This window comes from Mycteria americana, chromosome 11, assembly GCF_035582795.1.
Source record: "Mycteria americana isolate JAX WOST 10 ecotype Jacksonville Zoo and Gardens chromosome 11, USCA_MyAme_1.0, whole genome shotgun sequence".
NCBI lineage: Eukaryota > Metazoa > Chordata > Aves > Ciconiiformes > Ciconiidae > Mycteria > Mycteria americana.
The window spans coordinates 15,600,669-15,618,890 of record NC_134375.1 but is presented as its reverse complement, the minus strand read 5'-3'; the positions used below and the strand labels follow the sequence as shown (position 1 = coordinate 15,618,890).

General features: G+C 43.7%; 1 protein-coding gene across 1 annotated transcript in view; it reads left to right on the top strand.

Moving 5' to 3' along the window:
• LOC142415399 (uncharacterized) overlaps nt 1–9,138 on the top strand; it is a 35,943-nt gene extending 26,805 nt beyond the window's left edge. The window contains exons 10-11 of the mRNA XM_075513660.1: nt 2,280–2,397; nt 8,600–9,138. Coding sequence (XP_075369775.1) covers nt 2,280–2,397; nt 8,600–8,795 — 314 coding nt within the window. The 3' untranslated portion in view covers nt 8,796–9,138. The remainder of the gene's footprint in view (nt 1–2,279; nt 2,398–8,599) is intronic.
• Nucleotides 9,139–18,222: the final 9,084 nt, after the last annotated feature.

Genomic DNA, 18,222 nt, shown 5'->3' with positions numbered 1-18,222 from the left:
TGGAGGGTTGCAGGTTTGCTCTTCTGTCTACAAGAGGCCACCTTAGGTAAGGGAAGAGGAGGCGGTGCGGGGTGCTCAGGTGCAGAAAGCCCACCCAGCGCCAGGGCTTCACGATGCTCGTTGGCTTCTTCTTGAGCTCTTCCCATTGAGAGGGGCCAAGTGTCTAAGGTGGGGGAAATTTCATCTTCTGAATTACCTTCCTTAGATATTCTTATGAAGACAAAAGCATTTACATGGAAGGACTCTTGAAAACCCTGTCTGAGCACCCACCCCAAATCAGAAAGCTAATTCTGATAGCTCGCAGCAACTTGCTGTTCTCACCCATGCGCTAGAGGTGCAGAGCCGGTGCCAAAACTCTTATCCTCTTAGCAAACGCCGAATGATTTATCACAAACAGACATGTTTGGAAAGTTTAGCAAAGAACTGCTTTTGGGAGGTTAGAAGGTTAACTACCGGAGTTGTATGTAACTTGGAGCTGATGCATGGCAATTAATCAAGAAATTACATTCCACATCTTTTTGAGAGCCCACACGGCACGCTGCATCTGGGGGGCAACAGGCACACGCAGAGGGCAAGGTGGTTCTGCTGGTCGAAACGCAAATCATTTCATATTGAACAAAAAACGAGCACAGAATAAATGCTGGCAGAGGGGGACTGCGGTGTGCAATGCTCTTTGTAAAGCAAAGGCCTCTGAATTCTGAGCAAACCTTCAGCACATGCAGAAAAAATAGAAACACTAGTTGTTGCTCCCATCATGTGTGTGCTTTAAATCTATTCACAGACACCTATGTTCAAGGCAAAGGTCCTTATTCACGTGCTCGGTAATTTGCAGCAGGGCTTTTGGCTCTTTCAGAGTTCGGGTAACTCAATTCGTTATCATCTTCTTTTCGCCTTTTAAATTGACATACTCAAACCCAATAGTTTTAGTCAATAAAAGCAATAGTGGATGTGTTGGGATACCATGGATGGTAGCGAACTAGAACTGATGCACCAGCTTAATTTAATAAATTAAGATCAATTTAATGCCATCTACCAGTGCCGCTTATGTGCTTTTATCAAAATGCGGTGGGGTTTGCCTGCTGCACCTTACACGGACGCAGCGATTCACCTGCTTCTAGGGTTCAGTGTTACCTAAGCCCGCAGACTACAATTGCTTGCCTTTGTGACTACTGATATTTAACCCTGATTTTCCCCACTCTCCCTCCATGAAAGAGTCAGCATCTCAGTGATGCTCAGTACCGATACGGTGCTAATCACAGATCAGTGCTTTGCACTGGATTTGTTTAATGAAGTCATGACGGCAGCCAGAAAAGGCCGAGGAGAGACGCTTTGTGGGTGTAAATCCCAACAGCTGGACTGACTTGGTTTGACTCCCGTGGGTTTAAAGCACTTTACACCCACTGGGGATTTGTCCTTAAGTAGCTTTCCTGGGAATACTGGAAGCATGAGAGCTGGTGGAGAGGCAGAGCCACCCGAGCACACAGCACTAACAAGCTTGAACATTGTAATTAGCAAGCCGATCATTTTCCCTCTCTGACTGACATGTGACATCTCTGAAACATTTTCAAAAGCTTCAGATTTTGAAAGTGGTGGGTGTTCTGAATTTTTGGGACGCACCTGTGCTCACATCCACACAAACACTGATTAGATAATATGATGTGTTTGCTTCAGACTGTGGATAATTCAAAAATTAAGGAGAATAATTTGTTCCAAGAAGCTATATATAATATATTATGTTATATAAAATCTATTATGCACTTATGTTATATCATATCATATTATATTATATCATATTGTATCATATCATATAATATGATAACATATCATATTATATCATTATATCACATCATTATGCTAGAGTATATTTTATTAGTATTACAGTGTACAAGTATTTTGTATATAAACACACATATGTGTATAATATATGAATGTGCATGTGTGTATATGATTATTTATCTTTCTTGGGAGCAGTCAAATATTGCATATGTATGTTTAATACATTGTTTTTGGCTTTGCCCAAATATGGAACCTTTTAAATTTCTTTCTTTTTTTTTCCCTCCATTTTTTTCCAGTAGCTCAGCTGCTGAGGCAAAAATATTTGATGGCAAAATACAGATTTAGAGTTTTGTGTTGTGGGTGGCTGAATTCTTGTTGCTCCCTACCTAGTATCAGGGAAAACGGCAAATAGTTCACTGCAATGCGGGGAATTGTCCATGTAATGCCTAAGGTATCTTAATTCGTGGAGGATAAATAATTTTCTATTTTTGAATCCCTTCAAGTCCCGCACCCGCAGAAGCAGCTGGCGTACAATGCCTCGAAAGCCGGGGTCGTAAAATTAACACAGACATTAGGAACCGAGTGGATTGACAGAGGAGTAAAAGTCAACTGCATTTCCCCGTAAGTAAAATGTAGTCTCATTCTGAAAGTACAAAGAGAATGAAATGTTCTAAAAAGCTCAAATGAGCAGTATCTCGGCAAATAAAGTTTCTAATTAGCAGGTGGATTGCATCCCTTTTTATGTTGTCTTTTCCTTAACAAAGGTTTAAATACTTAGAACCAAGCCTGCTCTGTTGCTGTGTATACTCAGGGATTTAAGAAGAGGTTTTAGCATTTGATAATAGGTTTTCCAATAACGTGAAGGGTAGTTTTTAGCATTTCTCTTCCAGATGAAATATTTCCTTAGTCTGTCCAAGCCTTCTGCGGTTAAAGAAAAGGCTTTTGACACTTAATAGACAATACTTCTTTCCCCTTTTTACTTGAGACAAATATATAGGCACTTTAAAAGCCGCATTGTACTGCTGTAATTGAGATACTGTTCAGCTCTGACAATCACAGGAGGCCAGGTGTAATTTTGTAAATATATATATATATATATTTATTACATTTTCCTTATTTTTAGAGGCTTAAAGCTGTATGTTTTATTTTATGGTATTTATTCACAAAGAAAAGTTTTCTTGCCACATACACTTTTTCTCTCCCTGTTTCTCACACACATGCCCAACACAGTCATTTTATTAAACAATTAACAGTGCATGATAGTGCTAAGCAGAAACCCAAGTGGATAGCATTAATTGGAAGCGGTCGAATTCTGTAGACTATTGAAGTCAACCGGAGTAAATAAAAAGGGCAGGAATTTAACCCAGGAGTTAAAATTTAATAATGAAGATACAATGTACATCAAATTAGGAAAAACAAATTACATATTTTAATCCACGAAGTGGAGCAAAAAAACCCCCATGGAGCTCAATGGCAAGTGCCTCTGTTTTTACTATCAGTCTGCTCTCCACTTCCTTGTGCTAACTGTCTTCCTTATGATTATTTATTACTAATTATACCAGTGACGCCAGCCGTCGCTCTATATGATCCACAGATTCTTTAAACAGCATCTTACTTCGTAATGGGATTTTCCCCATGCCAATGCTAGCAGCACTGCAATAGTGTTCCCACAACCACTGCTAGTGAATTTACACCGGCTTTCGGGAGCCAGGGGAGATGAAGAGGATTAGGGAAGCTCAGTAGGACCTGGCAGGAGCTGTGCCTGAAAACACATGGGTAATCTTTACCAACAGAGATAGGATAGCAGTGCCACATTCACAGCAATCACAGATAAGGAGGCTCTTAGATGAGGAATTACCCATTTTTAGAGGGTTTACATAAATTTAAAAAATATCCACTGAATGATCAAAACTTATTGTTTCATATAAGTTGGAAGCATACGCTCATATTTGAAGAAATTATGTTTCTGGAGGCAGTTGTCAGAGCGTGGAGAAAAAATAGTCATGTGTCTCTTTTCTACTCTTCAAGCCAAAACGGGGTTGCATTTTGGTCATCCCTACCTGTCTTAAACTCTGTCTCTGAGTTCAAAATCAACAGGAGCGGGGGGGTTCTCTGTGGAGGAATAGCCAGAAAGGGCGCACAGAGGACAAATGTTTTGCTGTCTTTAAGGTCCCCCGTTCTGGACAGAGCAGTTCCCCCTAATGCAGCTGCAGACCCGGACTGAACCGCTGCGGGAGCCAGGCAGAGTTTTCCTCCTGGCAGTTCAAAGCTTTGGCTGAGCCCCTCGTGCCGGGGCCACCCAGGGACCTCTGGGTAGCGTCCAGAGGAAGGAGCCTGCAGTGGTTCGTGTAGCTCAGATCCCTCCTCACCAGAAGCAAAAGCCACGTATGCTTGAGAGTGAATAAATATTCGCATTTACCCTTCTGCCTATAAGAGATGTGAACGTGCATTTCAGTGCAGATTTGGACGCATCCCTAGAACCATGGACCCCACCGGTCTTCTTGTTGTGTCTCTTGATGTGACTCACCGAAGCACAGGGGCATCTTCAACCCACTTGAACTTAGTACCCAACACCAGGCAGCAGCCTCAATGCAGAAGTGCATCTGTCGATGCCGTCAGAGTACTTTGCAGGGTTGAAAAATGTCCCAAATGTGCAAGTCTTTCTAAGCATGGATGTCCAACCTAGCATGTAGCCATCTTATAACAGGAGGGGATTCTGAGGAGTGTGAGGAGCACAGAGATAGATGTAGGGCATGATGGTACCCAAGATAATCTCTGGATAAGTAAAATATTTAAGTGTGTCCTTAAGTCCTTTGACCTTCCCGCTCACAGTTGCATTAATGCTTTAAGGCACTCTCACACACAAGCTCCAAACACTCCAGTCTGGCCTTAAACATTATTTCACCATGCAAACCTTTTGGCCTTTTTTCTCTCTTCCTATCTGGTCACTTTTTATCAACTTAATTTCTTAATGAGTGCATAAAACTTATGCAGAGCAATGCATAAAAGTTATCAATGCATAAAATGTTATGGCAGAGTCCTTAGAATAATTTATTGCATTTATAAAATAGAAGATTCAGGCCTCTCTTGCTGGCCAGGCAAGCCTCATGCCCATGGGGAGAAGGTGGCCGAGACTCCCTGGATGCTTTGGCTGACTTTGCTGTTGCTCCATGCAGCAGCAAGCGTCTCCATGTGTTGTGGAAACTGTGCTCAGCCCTTATCCCACCATCTAGTGCAATTGTCTCGTAGCCTGCTGCACAGCTGATGCCGTGCAAAATTAAGAAGGTGCTGGAGTCTTCCCAAAAGGCATGTGGGGGTCAGGCTGCAGAGACCCGGGTGTGAACAGGAGCCCTTACAGAGCACTGACTGGCGGCTGATGCCTGGCTGCCCACGGTGTGTTTTAGTCCCTTTCCTGGTCCCCACGCACGTGAAGTGTGTTGGGTGCGATGGAGGAGGGGACTTTCGAGGGTCTCTGTTTTTTGGCACGTGCAGCATTGGAATGCTTCATTTTTGCAGGCATTGCACTGAATCAGGTCCATTTTTTTGGCTAATTGCACCTCCTTGCTTGATTTGCACGGCATAAAATGCTATAATGTGATGACCTTTGGGAAGGGCAGATGGAAGTTGATCTTCATCTCAACCCACAGCCGCAGCCAGGCCAGCTTGTCGGGGACCCTGTGAAACTCAGCAGCCCCAGGGGATGAACCACGTTTCCCACTGCTGGGCTGCAGGGATTTGGGTTTGGGCTGCAATGGGCAAAGAGGCTTCATCCCCTGCCTGCCTGCCTTGCTCCCCTGGGACGGTACGGAGGCAGCCGTACGGTGCTGTACCAGGCTTTCAGCCCGGTGGGTACGGGGAGTCAGAAAGCAGGGAGGGTGGGATCACCACAGCTTTTTTGGGTGTACCCCATCATGAGGGAAGGAGAGGCAGAGCTTGCAGGAGAAGGAGCACCCCAGCATCACCTGAAGGCGTCCCAATTAAGCAGCGTTACTACCCCCATTAAGCAGCAGTTGTTGCTGGTAAGTATCTTTGGACTTAAATCTAATTCCTTGGGAGATGTCCCAATTAAGTGGATCTCTTGATTAAACACTTCCTGATTAAGTGGAGTGTACTTAACTCATTCAAATTAATAACTCATCTGAAAGAAATCAAGTTACACACAGATGGAATCTTTTTTTGCTCTCATTTGGGGATTGAGCGCACGTAACAATTCCAGTTAAGTATCTGGTAAGTGATATTTTTCTAATGTGTCTCTCGAAGTGGAAATGTTTTAGGCAATTGTTTTTTTTTTTTTTCTCCTCCTAATGTCTCAAATTGTCCCGTGTATCAATAATGAAATATTGATGCTCATGCCTAACCTTAAGGAACCAGCAGTTTGATATTACATTGACATGCAACAGAAAGTACTGATAGGCTCAGCACTGCATACGAGATGAGGTAGGGAATTAATGCATTGGCAGTTGTCTTTGCTGGAACTGGTTAGAAGCCAACTAAAATCTGCCTAAAAGGGTTCGACAACATTAAATTGCCCAACTTGGCACCAAAGCTTTCCCAGAAGATGTGTAGTATCAATGACATGCCTAATATTTATAGTGCCATCAGTATGTGTGTTTGCAACTTTTAAGTTTTGTGCTATATTTTTTTCTCATTTCTATAACAAAAATTTGTAATGAAGTTTTGTTACACATCTAAATTTTTGCTACTTGAAGTGAACCTAAAGAAAGGTCCGGTGAGAGGCACAGCGCTGTGGTTTACAGGTTGCAGTGATCAGACCAAAGATCATTTTTCTGAACAGATTGAAAAATGTCCTCTTTTTAGCAAAATCTGTTGTGCTGGAGGACTATGTGTTGTATTCCCTAATCTGCATTCCCTTGGGGTTAAAACATACAAGTAAATTAAAAAAAATTAAAGAATCATATGGATCTTATTCTGGTCTCTGATAGCGTAAAGCCAGAATGATTACGTTGATGGTTTTGTAAGCACGGTGAGAGGCACGTAAGGGAAAGGAGTCCAACATAGTTCACGTCTGCTGCTCAAAGCACGTTTCTCTCTGAAGAAAACCAGTTCTCGAGGAGCTTGGGAGAGCGAGGGGGGAGATCGGGGGGCTGCGCTTGGGGGAAATAAGTAAACCGTCTGCAGTCCTATACTGGAATGTGTTTGATTTTATTACGTTGCCAGAGCTTAAGCGAGCTGCGTTGCTCAGTGTTTCTGAACTGCTCTGGTGTTTATTGACAATTACAATAAAAAATAAAGCCGATATTTAAATCCTGCCCGATTAGTGAAAACAGAAATGTTTGGGGGAAAGTCTGAATTAGTTCCACTTCCTAACAGAGTAAATAGCAGATTTCAGCCTTCTTTTAAAACAAAAGGTAAATCTCATACCCAGAATCCAGTGTGTCTCAAAAAATTATTTCCTTGGAAGCATAAATTGGGATGCCGATGAAGTTTCAGAACAAAACGGGTATTTTTATACTTTGTTCATTTCATATTTATCACTAGCTTGTTTGCTAATTTTCATTTGCAAGAGGCAATTCTTCCAGCTAACTGGCTGCCTCAATGGGCCACTGATTTCTTTGAAGTGACAGTCTGTAAATATGCATAAAAAAGAGATGCAATTAGCGTGTGTGTGGTTCAGTGCAGCCTGATTTCATTGGCAAGTTTACCCACAGTGTTGATAAGCTACATTATCTAGAAAATTGGCCGCTGAAAAACAGCACCTCTGATTGCCAGCAAAGGTTCCAGATAACAGGGTGCTGAAGAGAAATATAATTGAGGTTGAATATGTTAACCAAGGTGTCACATGCTCCTTAGAAGCGCTAATTTATCAGCATGTTGGAATTTTTATTAACATTTGGAATGCATTTCTACCACACTAATGAAGTGGAATTGGCAGTTCAGGTTTTAGTTATTGTAATTTCTGAGAAGTTAAATGTAATTTCTCGTTAGACACAGTTATGTAAATATATTTGTTCAGGGGCTGAAAAAATTATACATTTTGCAAAATACAAATATGTTGTTAAGGAGGAGTATGACAAATCAGTCGCAGTTAAAGTCATAAAAGCCAGCCAAATGTTCGCCCTGCATTGTGCTTTCTGGAGCATCACTCATTTTTAGGGCACCTGAAGAAAATGAACTTAGCAGAGTTTTAATAAATGGTGTAGTCACTCATTAATGTAAAAGAGGCAAGACAGGTAAATGCGGTGTGATTTGTCGGGGTATTGGTTTAAGGGGAATCACACTGGGCGTGCTGTGCTTATCTTTGCCTCTCCTTTTTTGTGTGGAAGGGGTCTGGTGCCCGGAAGGGTGCTGGCTTTTGTTCCCCCCTTTTGTGACATCTGGGAAGTCGGGCTGTTTTCAGTTTCTGGGCTGTACACAAACGCGCTGTGTGACATTATGTTGCAAAGCCATGGGGAGAGAAATTGGTAGAAGCATGACAGTTCCCAAGAGCTGCGACAGACCTGGTTCAAGGTGCTTTTGGTTCCAATGCCATGCTTGTTTTCTATTAAAAAAACTAAACTGGTGATTACAACGAGTAACCTAAAAGTAAGGGGGTACTGCTATTAGCTAAGAAGTTAGTATGTGTGTACTCACTTTAAAGAAAACCTCTAAGCCTGCCCGTCGGCAGCAAAAGGCAATAGGAAAGAAGCACTACCGAAGTTTGCATCGCGACTTTCAGCAGAGGCAGAGCAGGTCTGACTTGCCCATCTCCTTTGTGCTGTTCCACAGTTTTCCTTCCGAATTAACATCTCGAAAACCTCTAAGTGCTGCCTTTCCTTCTGGGGAAAACCCGGTCCTAAACTCTTGGTGCGTGCGCTTGTTGCAGGGGCATCGTCGACACGCCGCTCATCCGCTCCAAGGACCTGCAGCCGCTGGTGCGGCGCTGGCTGGCGGACATCCCCGCCGGGAGGCTGGCTCGGGCGACGGATCTGCAGGCCGCCGTCGTCTATTTGGCCTCCGAAGCCTCAGACTACATGACGGGCCATAATCTGGTCATTGAGGGCGGCCAGAGCCTGTGGTGAGGGGCGTCCTCCGGCCTCCCGTCTCAGGGCCATAGTTCATTTCGGAAAGTGCGTATTAGAATTTAGCTTAGTCCCAGTTTTCGCTTGTGCAGCTAAGTGGCCAGCTAATATGAAATGATTGTTTTCTTCTTTCAAGTGTTGCTTTGGAGACTCATATAATGGGGGAAAAAAAAAAAGGAAAAAAAAGGTAATCCTTCATTTTCAACATTTTCATGTTTTTCACTATGCATTCAGACTTCTGTTAAATTAGTATTTAATGATATAAAGGCACATTTACTGCAGTGAGATTTGGCTATTATTTAGTTTAACAGGGGGCATTTTTAAAGCAATCAATATTAGCTGGTCTGTGTAGTATATTGTTCTTAGGCGATTTTTTGTATTCAAGTTGTTCCAGTGACATCTGTGAGTGGTGAAAAACAGTTGGATGTAGTGTTAAAAAAAATAAATTAGTTCATTGCATTTGAACCTGAATGTTGCCATTTTATATTTACTGGTGTTCTTAGTTTTTGACAGTGTTTTTATACAAACACCCACATAAATGCCCCTGAAAGAAAAGTACTGCACTTAATAGAGAATCATGGTTGGTAATTATAATGGCTCTAATCCAAAGCCCATTGAGGTAAGTGGGAACTGCTCATATACTTTAAGTTAAATGCATGTATAAGTGTTGATACAACTGGGTCTTTGTTTTCCTTGATAGTCAGATGTAAGCAAAGGTTGTCTTCCAAAAATTTTTTCCCCCCCTGTAAAATTCTGAAGACAGTTTTCAGGTGTAAATCAGGGCCAGCTCAAATGATATCAATACAGTTCTGTTGGCTGAAGAGCTCATTTCAGCAATAACGCTGGGTTCATGGCTTATAGGCAGTAAAATGTGACACAATAACACCACCGTTTTGATAATGCTCTGAATTTATACAGACTTCCATCCTGAGGGCCTTTAACCATAACCTAAGGAGAATTTACGGGAAGGAATTCACTTGCAAATCCTCATGTCATTTGTTTTCCATTTGGCAGTTCTTTGTTACCATAACATAAATAATTGTGGATGAATGTCATTACTTTGATTAAGTGCTACAAGTCCATACATTGGCTAGCTATTATTGTGGTGAATTGCTATAATGGCTTCAGACTTGACATTCACCACCACATTGTAAGGTATGCATCTCGCTGACGTACTATCATCGTTATCGTGGATAAAGTGCAAGAAGTTACTTGTCTTCATTAAATTTTCTATTAGACCATTGATAATTAATACATATCTCATGTTTCATCTCGAGTCATTTTTCTGGGGAGTGTTGCTGTTAAGCGACTCATGGCTAGGGCTTTTTGGCTTGAAATCCCTGCCTTGTGTGCATGATCTAATTTATTGACAATGCTCCGCAAACTCACAGGCTTAAGGACAGCTCAATTTTGGATAAATCTTCAAGAAAAACAATTAAGGATTTAAACATTTTATTATTTTTCTGGGCTTACAAAACCTTTTCTCTCTTAGCTCCCACACTTGCATCATTTTGTGTCATGCTCTGGAGGGCTCGGTGGAGTTTTCACATCCCTCTGGCTGGCTTTTCACCCAGAGGTTAATGTGCAAACATTGGTGAACTCATCAGGAGCTCTTCCAAGGGATCCTAGAGGGGCTTGTATACTATCGCTTGGACTGCTGGTGAACAGTTTGTTGCAGCTCCTACCTAAAGTGTAAAATAACAAACTTTAGCTAATTTGAAACATGAAGTGCAGTTGGCACTGGAACTGTAACCAATGTTCTCGCTTTCTCAGTAGAAAGACAAAGGGCTGAGCAGGCTGCTGAGGCTGAACTCCCTCTCCCTGGCTGGAGATGGTTGCTGGTTAGCACCAAAAGGCCCTGGCAGGGCGTTGCAGGAAGCTGAAGTTCACCGCTCTGCTGCCGGGTGTTTTGGGGAAGATTTTCAGGCAGCAAGGGTCATGCTGTGACTTTTGCAAGCTTCAAATTAACTTTAAAAACAAAACCCAGACAGAAAAAAAACCCCCTAGACTTAAAAAAAAAAAAATCAAAACGATCTCTTAACTAAGCAGACTTTAGTGTTTGGACTAGAGCTTGTCTCGCTCTGATCTGTTTGCCCCCAGGCTCTGCCTTTGAAGGGCTGAGCGGGCAGAGCAGAGAGGAGTGAGTTTACCCGCACAGGCTGATGCGGGGCTTGCACCCCGTTTGGCGACGCTGCCGTGCGCCCACGCGGACCCCTGCGCTGCCCCTTGGTGGCCCAGAGGGGCTGGTGGGGGAGGCTGTTCTCATCGGCACTCGCTCCGGGATGCAGGAGGGACTCGGGCTAAGCAGCCCCGGGCCGTACGGCACTCAGGGCCCGGGCTGTGGGCAAGCTCCCTCGTGGCACTTATGGTTTGCGTGGTGTCCCCGCTCCGGCCAGAGAAACGAACCCTGCGGGAGAGCAGGCGTCAGGAGGGAAATGCCTCCCCCCACGCACCTGCGAGCTGGCCTGCGTCCCCCTGAGCACAGACTTCACCTCTCTGCTCCGCACACCCGTGCCCAGGGCTTCAGCCGTGCCGGGGCTCCAGCACCGTGGCTCTTCGTGGTCTCGCCTATAATTCCCTGGGGGAAAAGGCTGATTTCCACCCAAAGGCAGGGCCGCCCGTGCAGGGGTGCTTCCGTCTGACAGGACCAAACTTCGCATTCGGGCTGGGGTCTGCGCCTCGCTGTGTGGTGGCTGCTCCCCGGGCCCGGGGCTGCTCCCCGGGTGCAGGATCGCACCCTGCCTTTGCAGCGGGGGAGGCTCGCCGCTACACTCGTGGGGTCTCTTCTGGCGACGCAGCCCTAGAGCAAGTGGAAGCCGCGATTTCCCCTTGTACGAGAAAAGCAGAAGCTCCAGGGGGATGCAAGAAAAGCCTTTCTCTGCTTTAGCGCTGCACGCTGGGGGGGGGGGAAGGAAAGGTTTTGGAAAAAAGCGCCTTTCTGGGGGATGCGGGTGACGCTGCGAAATGGCAGCATCTGTACTTGGGGAGGCTGCAGAGGGCAGCTCGGCCCCGGGGCTGGCGGTGCGGGGCTGGCGGTGCGGGGCTGGCGGTGCGGTGCGGGGCTGGGGGTGCGGGGCTGGCGGTGCGGGGCGGGGCGGGCGGGGCGGGGCGGTGCGGGGCGGGCGGGCGCGGCGAGGCGCCGTTCCCGGCGGTACCTCTAGGAGGAAACCTCAACCTGCGCTGTGCCTGCGGGAGCCGGGCTCCCCGGCTCTGCCGTGCAACTTTTATATTGCAGCTAAGTTAGTACTTCTGATATTTCCAAGGGTTTTTTTTTTTTTTTTTAAACATTTATGTAGAACACCACATAATTGCAGAAAAGATAATAGTCACATACCCTAGGGCTTGGTGTACACTTATGTTAAAAGTACAGCTTTCATTGGCAACTAAAGTAATAACCTTTCCATGTCAAATTGCTTTAAATTAAACTTAAAAAAAAAATGCTGGCTGATACCCACACTTAGTAATTGTCAAACATTAGCATAATGTGGAATACTAAAGCTGCCTAAATCTTGGGTTTAAAAATAATTATTTACTTAGGTAAATTCTCTATTCAAAAGCATAATATTAGATTTTTTTTAACACAGTCTCCTCGATGTATATGTTAAAATGCAGACTTAAGCTTGACATGGAAGTGGGACTGAATGTTATTGTGGCCTCTGAGAGGAAAAAGGGGGATTTTATACCTTTAGCTCATCCATCCATCATTGGTCGCCCTGAGAGAACTGTATTAAGGTGACACCTCTGAAGGCATAGGTGCTGCGGGTGACATCTGGTGACCCAAGACCAGTGAGCTGGAATACCTGCTGATTGCACCCCGTGCCGCAGCCCTGAAGCACACGCAATGTTTCTCACGCTGGAGGACATCTGGGAGACGGGTGTCTCAAGTATGTGGGTGTGCAAAGCCAAGGGCAGCGGGTCAGTAAAGTGTTTCATACAGGTGCATTTTACTTATCTGTTTCAGCACATAACTGGAGGAAATGTGGTACGGCCATTCAAATTCCTGGTGTAGAGCAGGAGAGGAAGCTGTGCGCCAGGAGATGTGGCTCTCGGGGCTCTCTGCTGCACACGGAGGAAACTGGACCTACCAGCTGCCGTGAGGACACAAGTCCTCATGGTTTTCTGCTTTTTGGGAGGCTCAGACTCTGACGTGCCCCAATGAGGACTTCCATCCCCCTGCTGGGGCTTCTCTGTGGAGTCCACCCCAGCACTGTGAGTCCACCAGTTCTTCCTCAGAAACACGCCAATGTTTTGCTGGAAGTTCAGCAAAACCCATTTTGGAACATTTTCTTAAAGAAGTCAGCATTTCCCTTAGGGCAAAAGGTTTTGTGGCAAATCCCTGCACCTTTGTCTGGCAAGGTGGAAAGGGATTGCTTTTCCCACTCCTTTAGGGAGCAAGAAGCTCTGGGAGGCTCTTGCTGCCTTTCCGGCCAGCCGACGGAGGAACAGAAGGGAGCAGTAGCACCTGGGAACAGGAGGTTTATGATCTTCAAGAGAGAGAATTAAACAGTTGTTGGGAGGGGAAATGCAAGGAACTGAGGACTGAAAATTGGATACCTTTCTCAGCCTTGCCTAATACCATATGTGTTTTACACTGTGGTTATAAATCTGATTATATATTAATTTACACACTGTTTTAATTCTTTAAAACAGGGGAGGAAAATACATGCTCTTCCTTGGAGAACCCCAATGCAGTCTTACAGCATATGCCTCCTCACCAGAACAGGTTGAAATTCTTAAAAACTCTCAAATCACAGTGAATGTTTGCTGCTAGATTTTCACCTACCCGGTGTCTTTTCTCCATTCAGTACCTCTTTCCTCTTTCTCTAGAGCTCTCCCTTCCCCACTTGTCCTATCTGACCTCTTTCCCCGGCTCTGCTGCCAGGGCTGCTGCTGTCGCCCCATCGCACCAAGGCAAACAGAGAAGAGTGGAGAGGGACCAAGCAGAGTACATTGACAGTACACACGAGTTACCCAGAAATACCTCTCAGTACCAAGGCCTGGATTGAGCGTTCATTTACTTGCACCCCAAATGACTCCATCGCAGTCCATGAAGCTTCTGGTACCAGGACTTTATCAGCAGCAGCAAACGCAGGAAGACGCTTGTTCTTCGGTGAGTACAAGTAACTCCCACCTCAATCCATCCCATTTGAATACGTGAATATGTTCTTGAATCCAGGGCTGGCCTGAAAATATATCCAGGCATAAGGGAAGGCTGTAGATCCCATTCCCACTTTTGCTGAAGTCCTTTCCCAAACTGGGGCTCGATGAGGACTAATTCAGTCCTTGCTTGGGCGTGGGGACAATATGCCCTCCCCTGGAAGATGTCCTTCGGGACACAAGCCCACACTGCAGCTGCAAGCGCTATCTGCCATGCTCTATTTGCTCCCCTTTCACCAGCATAGCGTGCTGTGTACAGACGCAGTTTGTGTCTTTAGGAAGCCTCATTAATTCACAAGATACATATTTTTTTGCTTGACAGTTTGTAACAGCTTCTTAAATGTGTAAACTAGCATTTTCAGATTTGTATTAAAATACTGACAAATAGATTTGTGGTTCAATAGGCTACTTCCTATGTCCGGACAGACTACTGACACTACCTTACATGTACAGTTGTTGCATAAATGATATGTTAACGCATGAGAGAAGCCATTCATTTGAAACTGTTCAGAATGATTAAGGGCTTTAATTACAGCCCTGATTAAAACAAGGCTTTTGGTAAATAGCAAAATGGCAAATACTATGCTATTCCATTACAAACCTCTCTTGATGACAGTGTGGTTTGTCTCTGTTGCTTTTCTTATTGTCTTATCACTCATCCAATTCTGATGTTCAAATCCCACCGCAGAAATGGTAACAGGCTTTACTTCAGTGCTTACCTGTGAATAAGGTGTTGAAAGTGTTGATTTACTTTTGATACGCTGCACTGTGCCTATGCTGTAATAGACGAATTAGTTGTGGGACTATGTTCAGTACCATGTATTACTTTTTCCAGCTCTCAGGTAGATGTACTCATCATCTTGCATGAAACCATGTTAATGCTCTTCAGCAGGATTTCTCAGGGCAGTGCAATCGTCTGGGAGATCAGTTTTCTCCCCTTTTGCAGGGGACTGTTGCCTCTGGTGGCAGAAATGTGGTTATATTTAGAGCCTCCAAAGCAGCACCACGCAGAACACAAGCTTCAATGAACTTCAGCATCTTTCTGTCCAAGCATTTCACATGCTCCTTAATCTTCTACACATTACTTTTTCTTTATTTCTAATTTTAAACAGATCTTTCACTGCAGAAATGTTGGGAAGTCTCTTCTGAGTGATAGAAATGGCTTGAGTGGGTCACAAATGCTAGGAAGTCGTCCTCCCTCCTTCTCTCCTCCGGTACTTTCTGGAGTTAGTCTAGTGGTCCTGAATGAAGAAGCAAATCTTCTCTCTTCTGAAGCTCCTCATAAATGTGCTTGCAGTTAATATGAGTCCTTTTATATTCTCTCCCTTCAAATTCTTTGGATTAAAACAAATACCGTCTGGTTCTTTTAGCTCTTTTGATTATATATTCAGAACTATTGTGTATCCTGGAAAATGAGTTCTTTTCAGTTTTCACTTTTCTTGACAACAAGCTGAAAAATTTCCCCAAATGAAAATTTTCTGCAAAAGTCTTGGTTTGTTCCAAGACCCATTTTTCAAATAAGTAACGTTTTGATGAAAAAATGCCAACCTGTTCTACTTAACAACTGTTCGTAGAACTGACGAGAGAAAAACAAGGAATTGGAGAAAAAAATTACCGAGTCTTTTATGTAGAGTTAATCTTTGAATATTCCTGTTGTTTCAGTAACAGACAAGATGTTGGTACAAGTAGATGAATATTTAAACATTAACATTGACACTGACTTATCTTCTCGATAACATATTGATCGCATTCTTTCTATAGAGATTATTATGGACTTCCCATAGAGTCAGTGAGCATCTTAATGAAGTCACAGGCTGGATGTTTATGTAGGTATTTCCTTAGAGGCTGGTTATACAGACAATCTATGCACTGAATAAGCCCCCACAAATGCACCTCAAATGTAAAACCATTTCATGTTTCTGCCTTTTTATCACCACTAGCATGTGTGATTAGATAGAAAGGTTGGTGTTGTGATGCAGTCTTAGCTTAGTATCTGTTATTCATTGCATCTAAAATGACCAATAGCTTTTCTCTTTACCAAAGCATCTGGAAGCTGATTTAGGCTGTCCTTCCTACAGAAATGGGTGGTTTTTAGGCATTAAAATTATGCCTGAGAAGTGAGAAACTCCACAGCCTTTCCCATGGACACCTGTAAATCTGTGTCCATGCTTTTGGGAAGTCTCTGAAGGGTGCTGTGCTCGCAAGGGTGTCCCAGCGCGCCCGAGGGACCACAGCCGGGGAGCTGGCTGCTGCCCCGACACCAGGTGAGAGGATGACGGCCAGGCGGCTGTCACTGCGACGAAATTTAACAGCGATAGAAGTATGCCGCTTGGATTAATACAGGATCTGTGTTATGTTAGTGGCACCAAATGAATCTTGCAGTGGATGGAGATGTATGGAAAGAGAGGCTTTAAAATGAAAAACATATTTAGTGCAGTAGAATATATGCTAGTGTCTTTCAAGAGAACTTTTTTTAAAAAAATGAACAGTACTAGGAAGGAAAAACATAAATACATAATAAATTATGACTCAGAGCAAAACTCTCATCGACTTTAAGAGGAAGGCAGGATTTAGTTTTCACTGTAGTTATTAAGAAATGCCTCTCACTGACATAATGATGAGAGGCGGAGAACACTGATCTGTGGGACAGTGAACAGTTGTTAATTCCATTAATATTTAAACTGGACAGTAGCTTTGGAGTTATTCTTATAAATAGCTGATTTTTGCAAGTCTTGCAAAGTCATACAAGTGCTTCAAGATCCTAAAAATCCTAAAGGATAATTTTTCAGCCTTGCAATTCTCAGCCTATGTCTCTCTCTGCACACCTGGATGAAGAAGAGTGTCATACAGGCAAGAGGACTTCTTCCAAAGCTGTTCAGGACAGTAGCAGTTTTGGGTTGTTGAAACTAGTTTTGCATGGAAGGTGCCCCCCTCTAGGTTGGAGGGATCAGTTCTTGGGGTGGGCATCTCTTCTCCCCATCAGTGCTCTGGGGAACAAGCAGGTGGGTTTTCTGAAGCTAGGTAGTGTGGACTTCCTTGGCATGCAGAAATGTCTCCTTGCTGATATCCCGTGCTGAACACCATCACAAAGTGATATTGGAAGCTACCTATTCCCCAGGGCATTTGTGTGCTTCTCCGAGCGTCAGCTTCGGGCAATAGGAGAGACTTTATGTCACGGGATTGCTCTAAATATAGTTAGCCAAATTGTCTTGCTTGGCCAGGTTCCATGCAGACATTTTTAGGTTTCAATCCATGTAGGTTTACCCCTAATTTGAGCTCCAGCCTTGAATGAACCCTAGATTTGGAGTCAAACTGGAGATGTATGATACAATTTTTGATAATACTAGGACCTGAAATTTGGACAGTGCCAGAATAAATGCATATATTGATCCAGGGTTGTTTTAAATTAAACTGGGTTTGCTTAAAATATTCATGAACTGGAAAGGGTCAGTTAAAAGCTTCAAGCTGTGAGATTTATAACAGGCTTATCAAAGCAGATGCGTTTTGCATCATTTCTAACTTTTGACTGGTGAGAAGTTTAGATTTTTTTTATAAATACATATACATTTTCTCTAGCAAATGTGTGTGTATATTTATATATATATAATTTTTTTTCAAATACATCCCCATATGCACCCTCACTCTCAGAACATTTTGCTTTTACTCTCCCTGCGTTTCAGTAACTTGCCTCAGCTGTGCGCCGTGTTGCCTTCCAAATGCAATGCATCATAAATTCATGATGGTTTGCCAAGCAAAAGAGGGCATTGAGCTTCTTTATGAAGACAATCTTTTTGCAAACTGGACCTCATCTATATCCCAGTGGAATTTTTGGATGCTTCCATATTACTCCCATACAAAACTTTTAGGGAGTTATAGATCAGACATCAAAACCAGTAATTAAAGTCTAACTTACTCTTCTTCAATATCTGTCTATCCTTTTCATTAGGGAGCAGAGACATGCCTTTCCTCTCCTATAACAGTCAGATCCAAACAGTCAGTTTAATGACCAGCCATCAGCGCTTCTGCTTCTCAGATTTCCCAGCCTTCTTGGTTGGAGGATATTGCTTATACTGTTGTGTGTACCATTAGGCGTGCGTCATGTAAGTCCCATATACATAGCTGGGTATTCAAAAATACTTCCACATATACAATTAAGTGCGAAAAGCAGCTACCAGGTGAACGGTTTGGTTTTGTGCTTGGAGCCTGGATGCCAGCAGTGGACGTGGGTGTTGAAGCTGCGCTGGTACCCGTTTACTGAGAGTAGTCACAA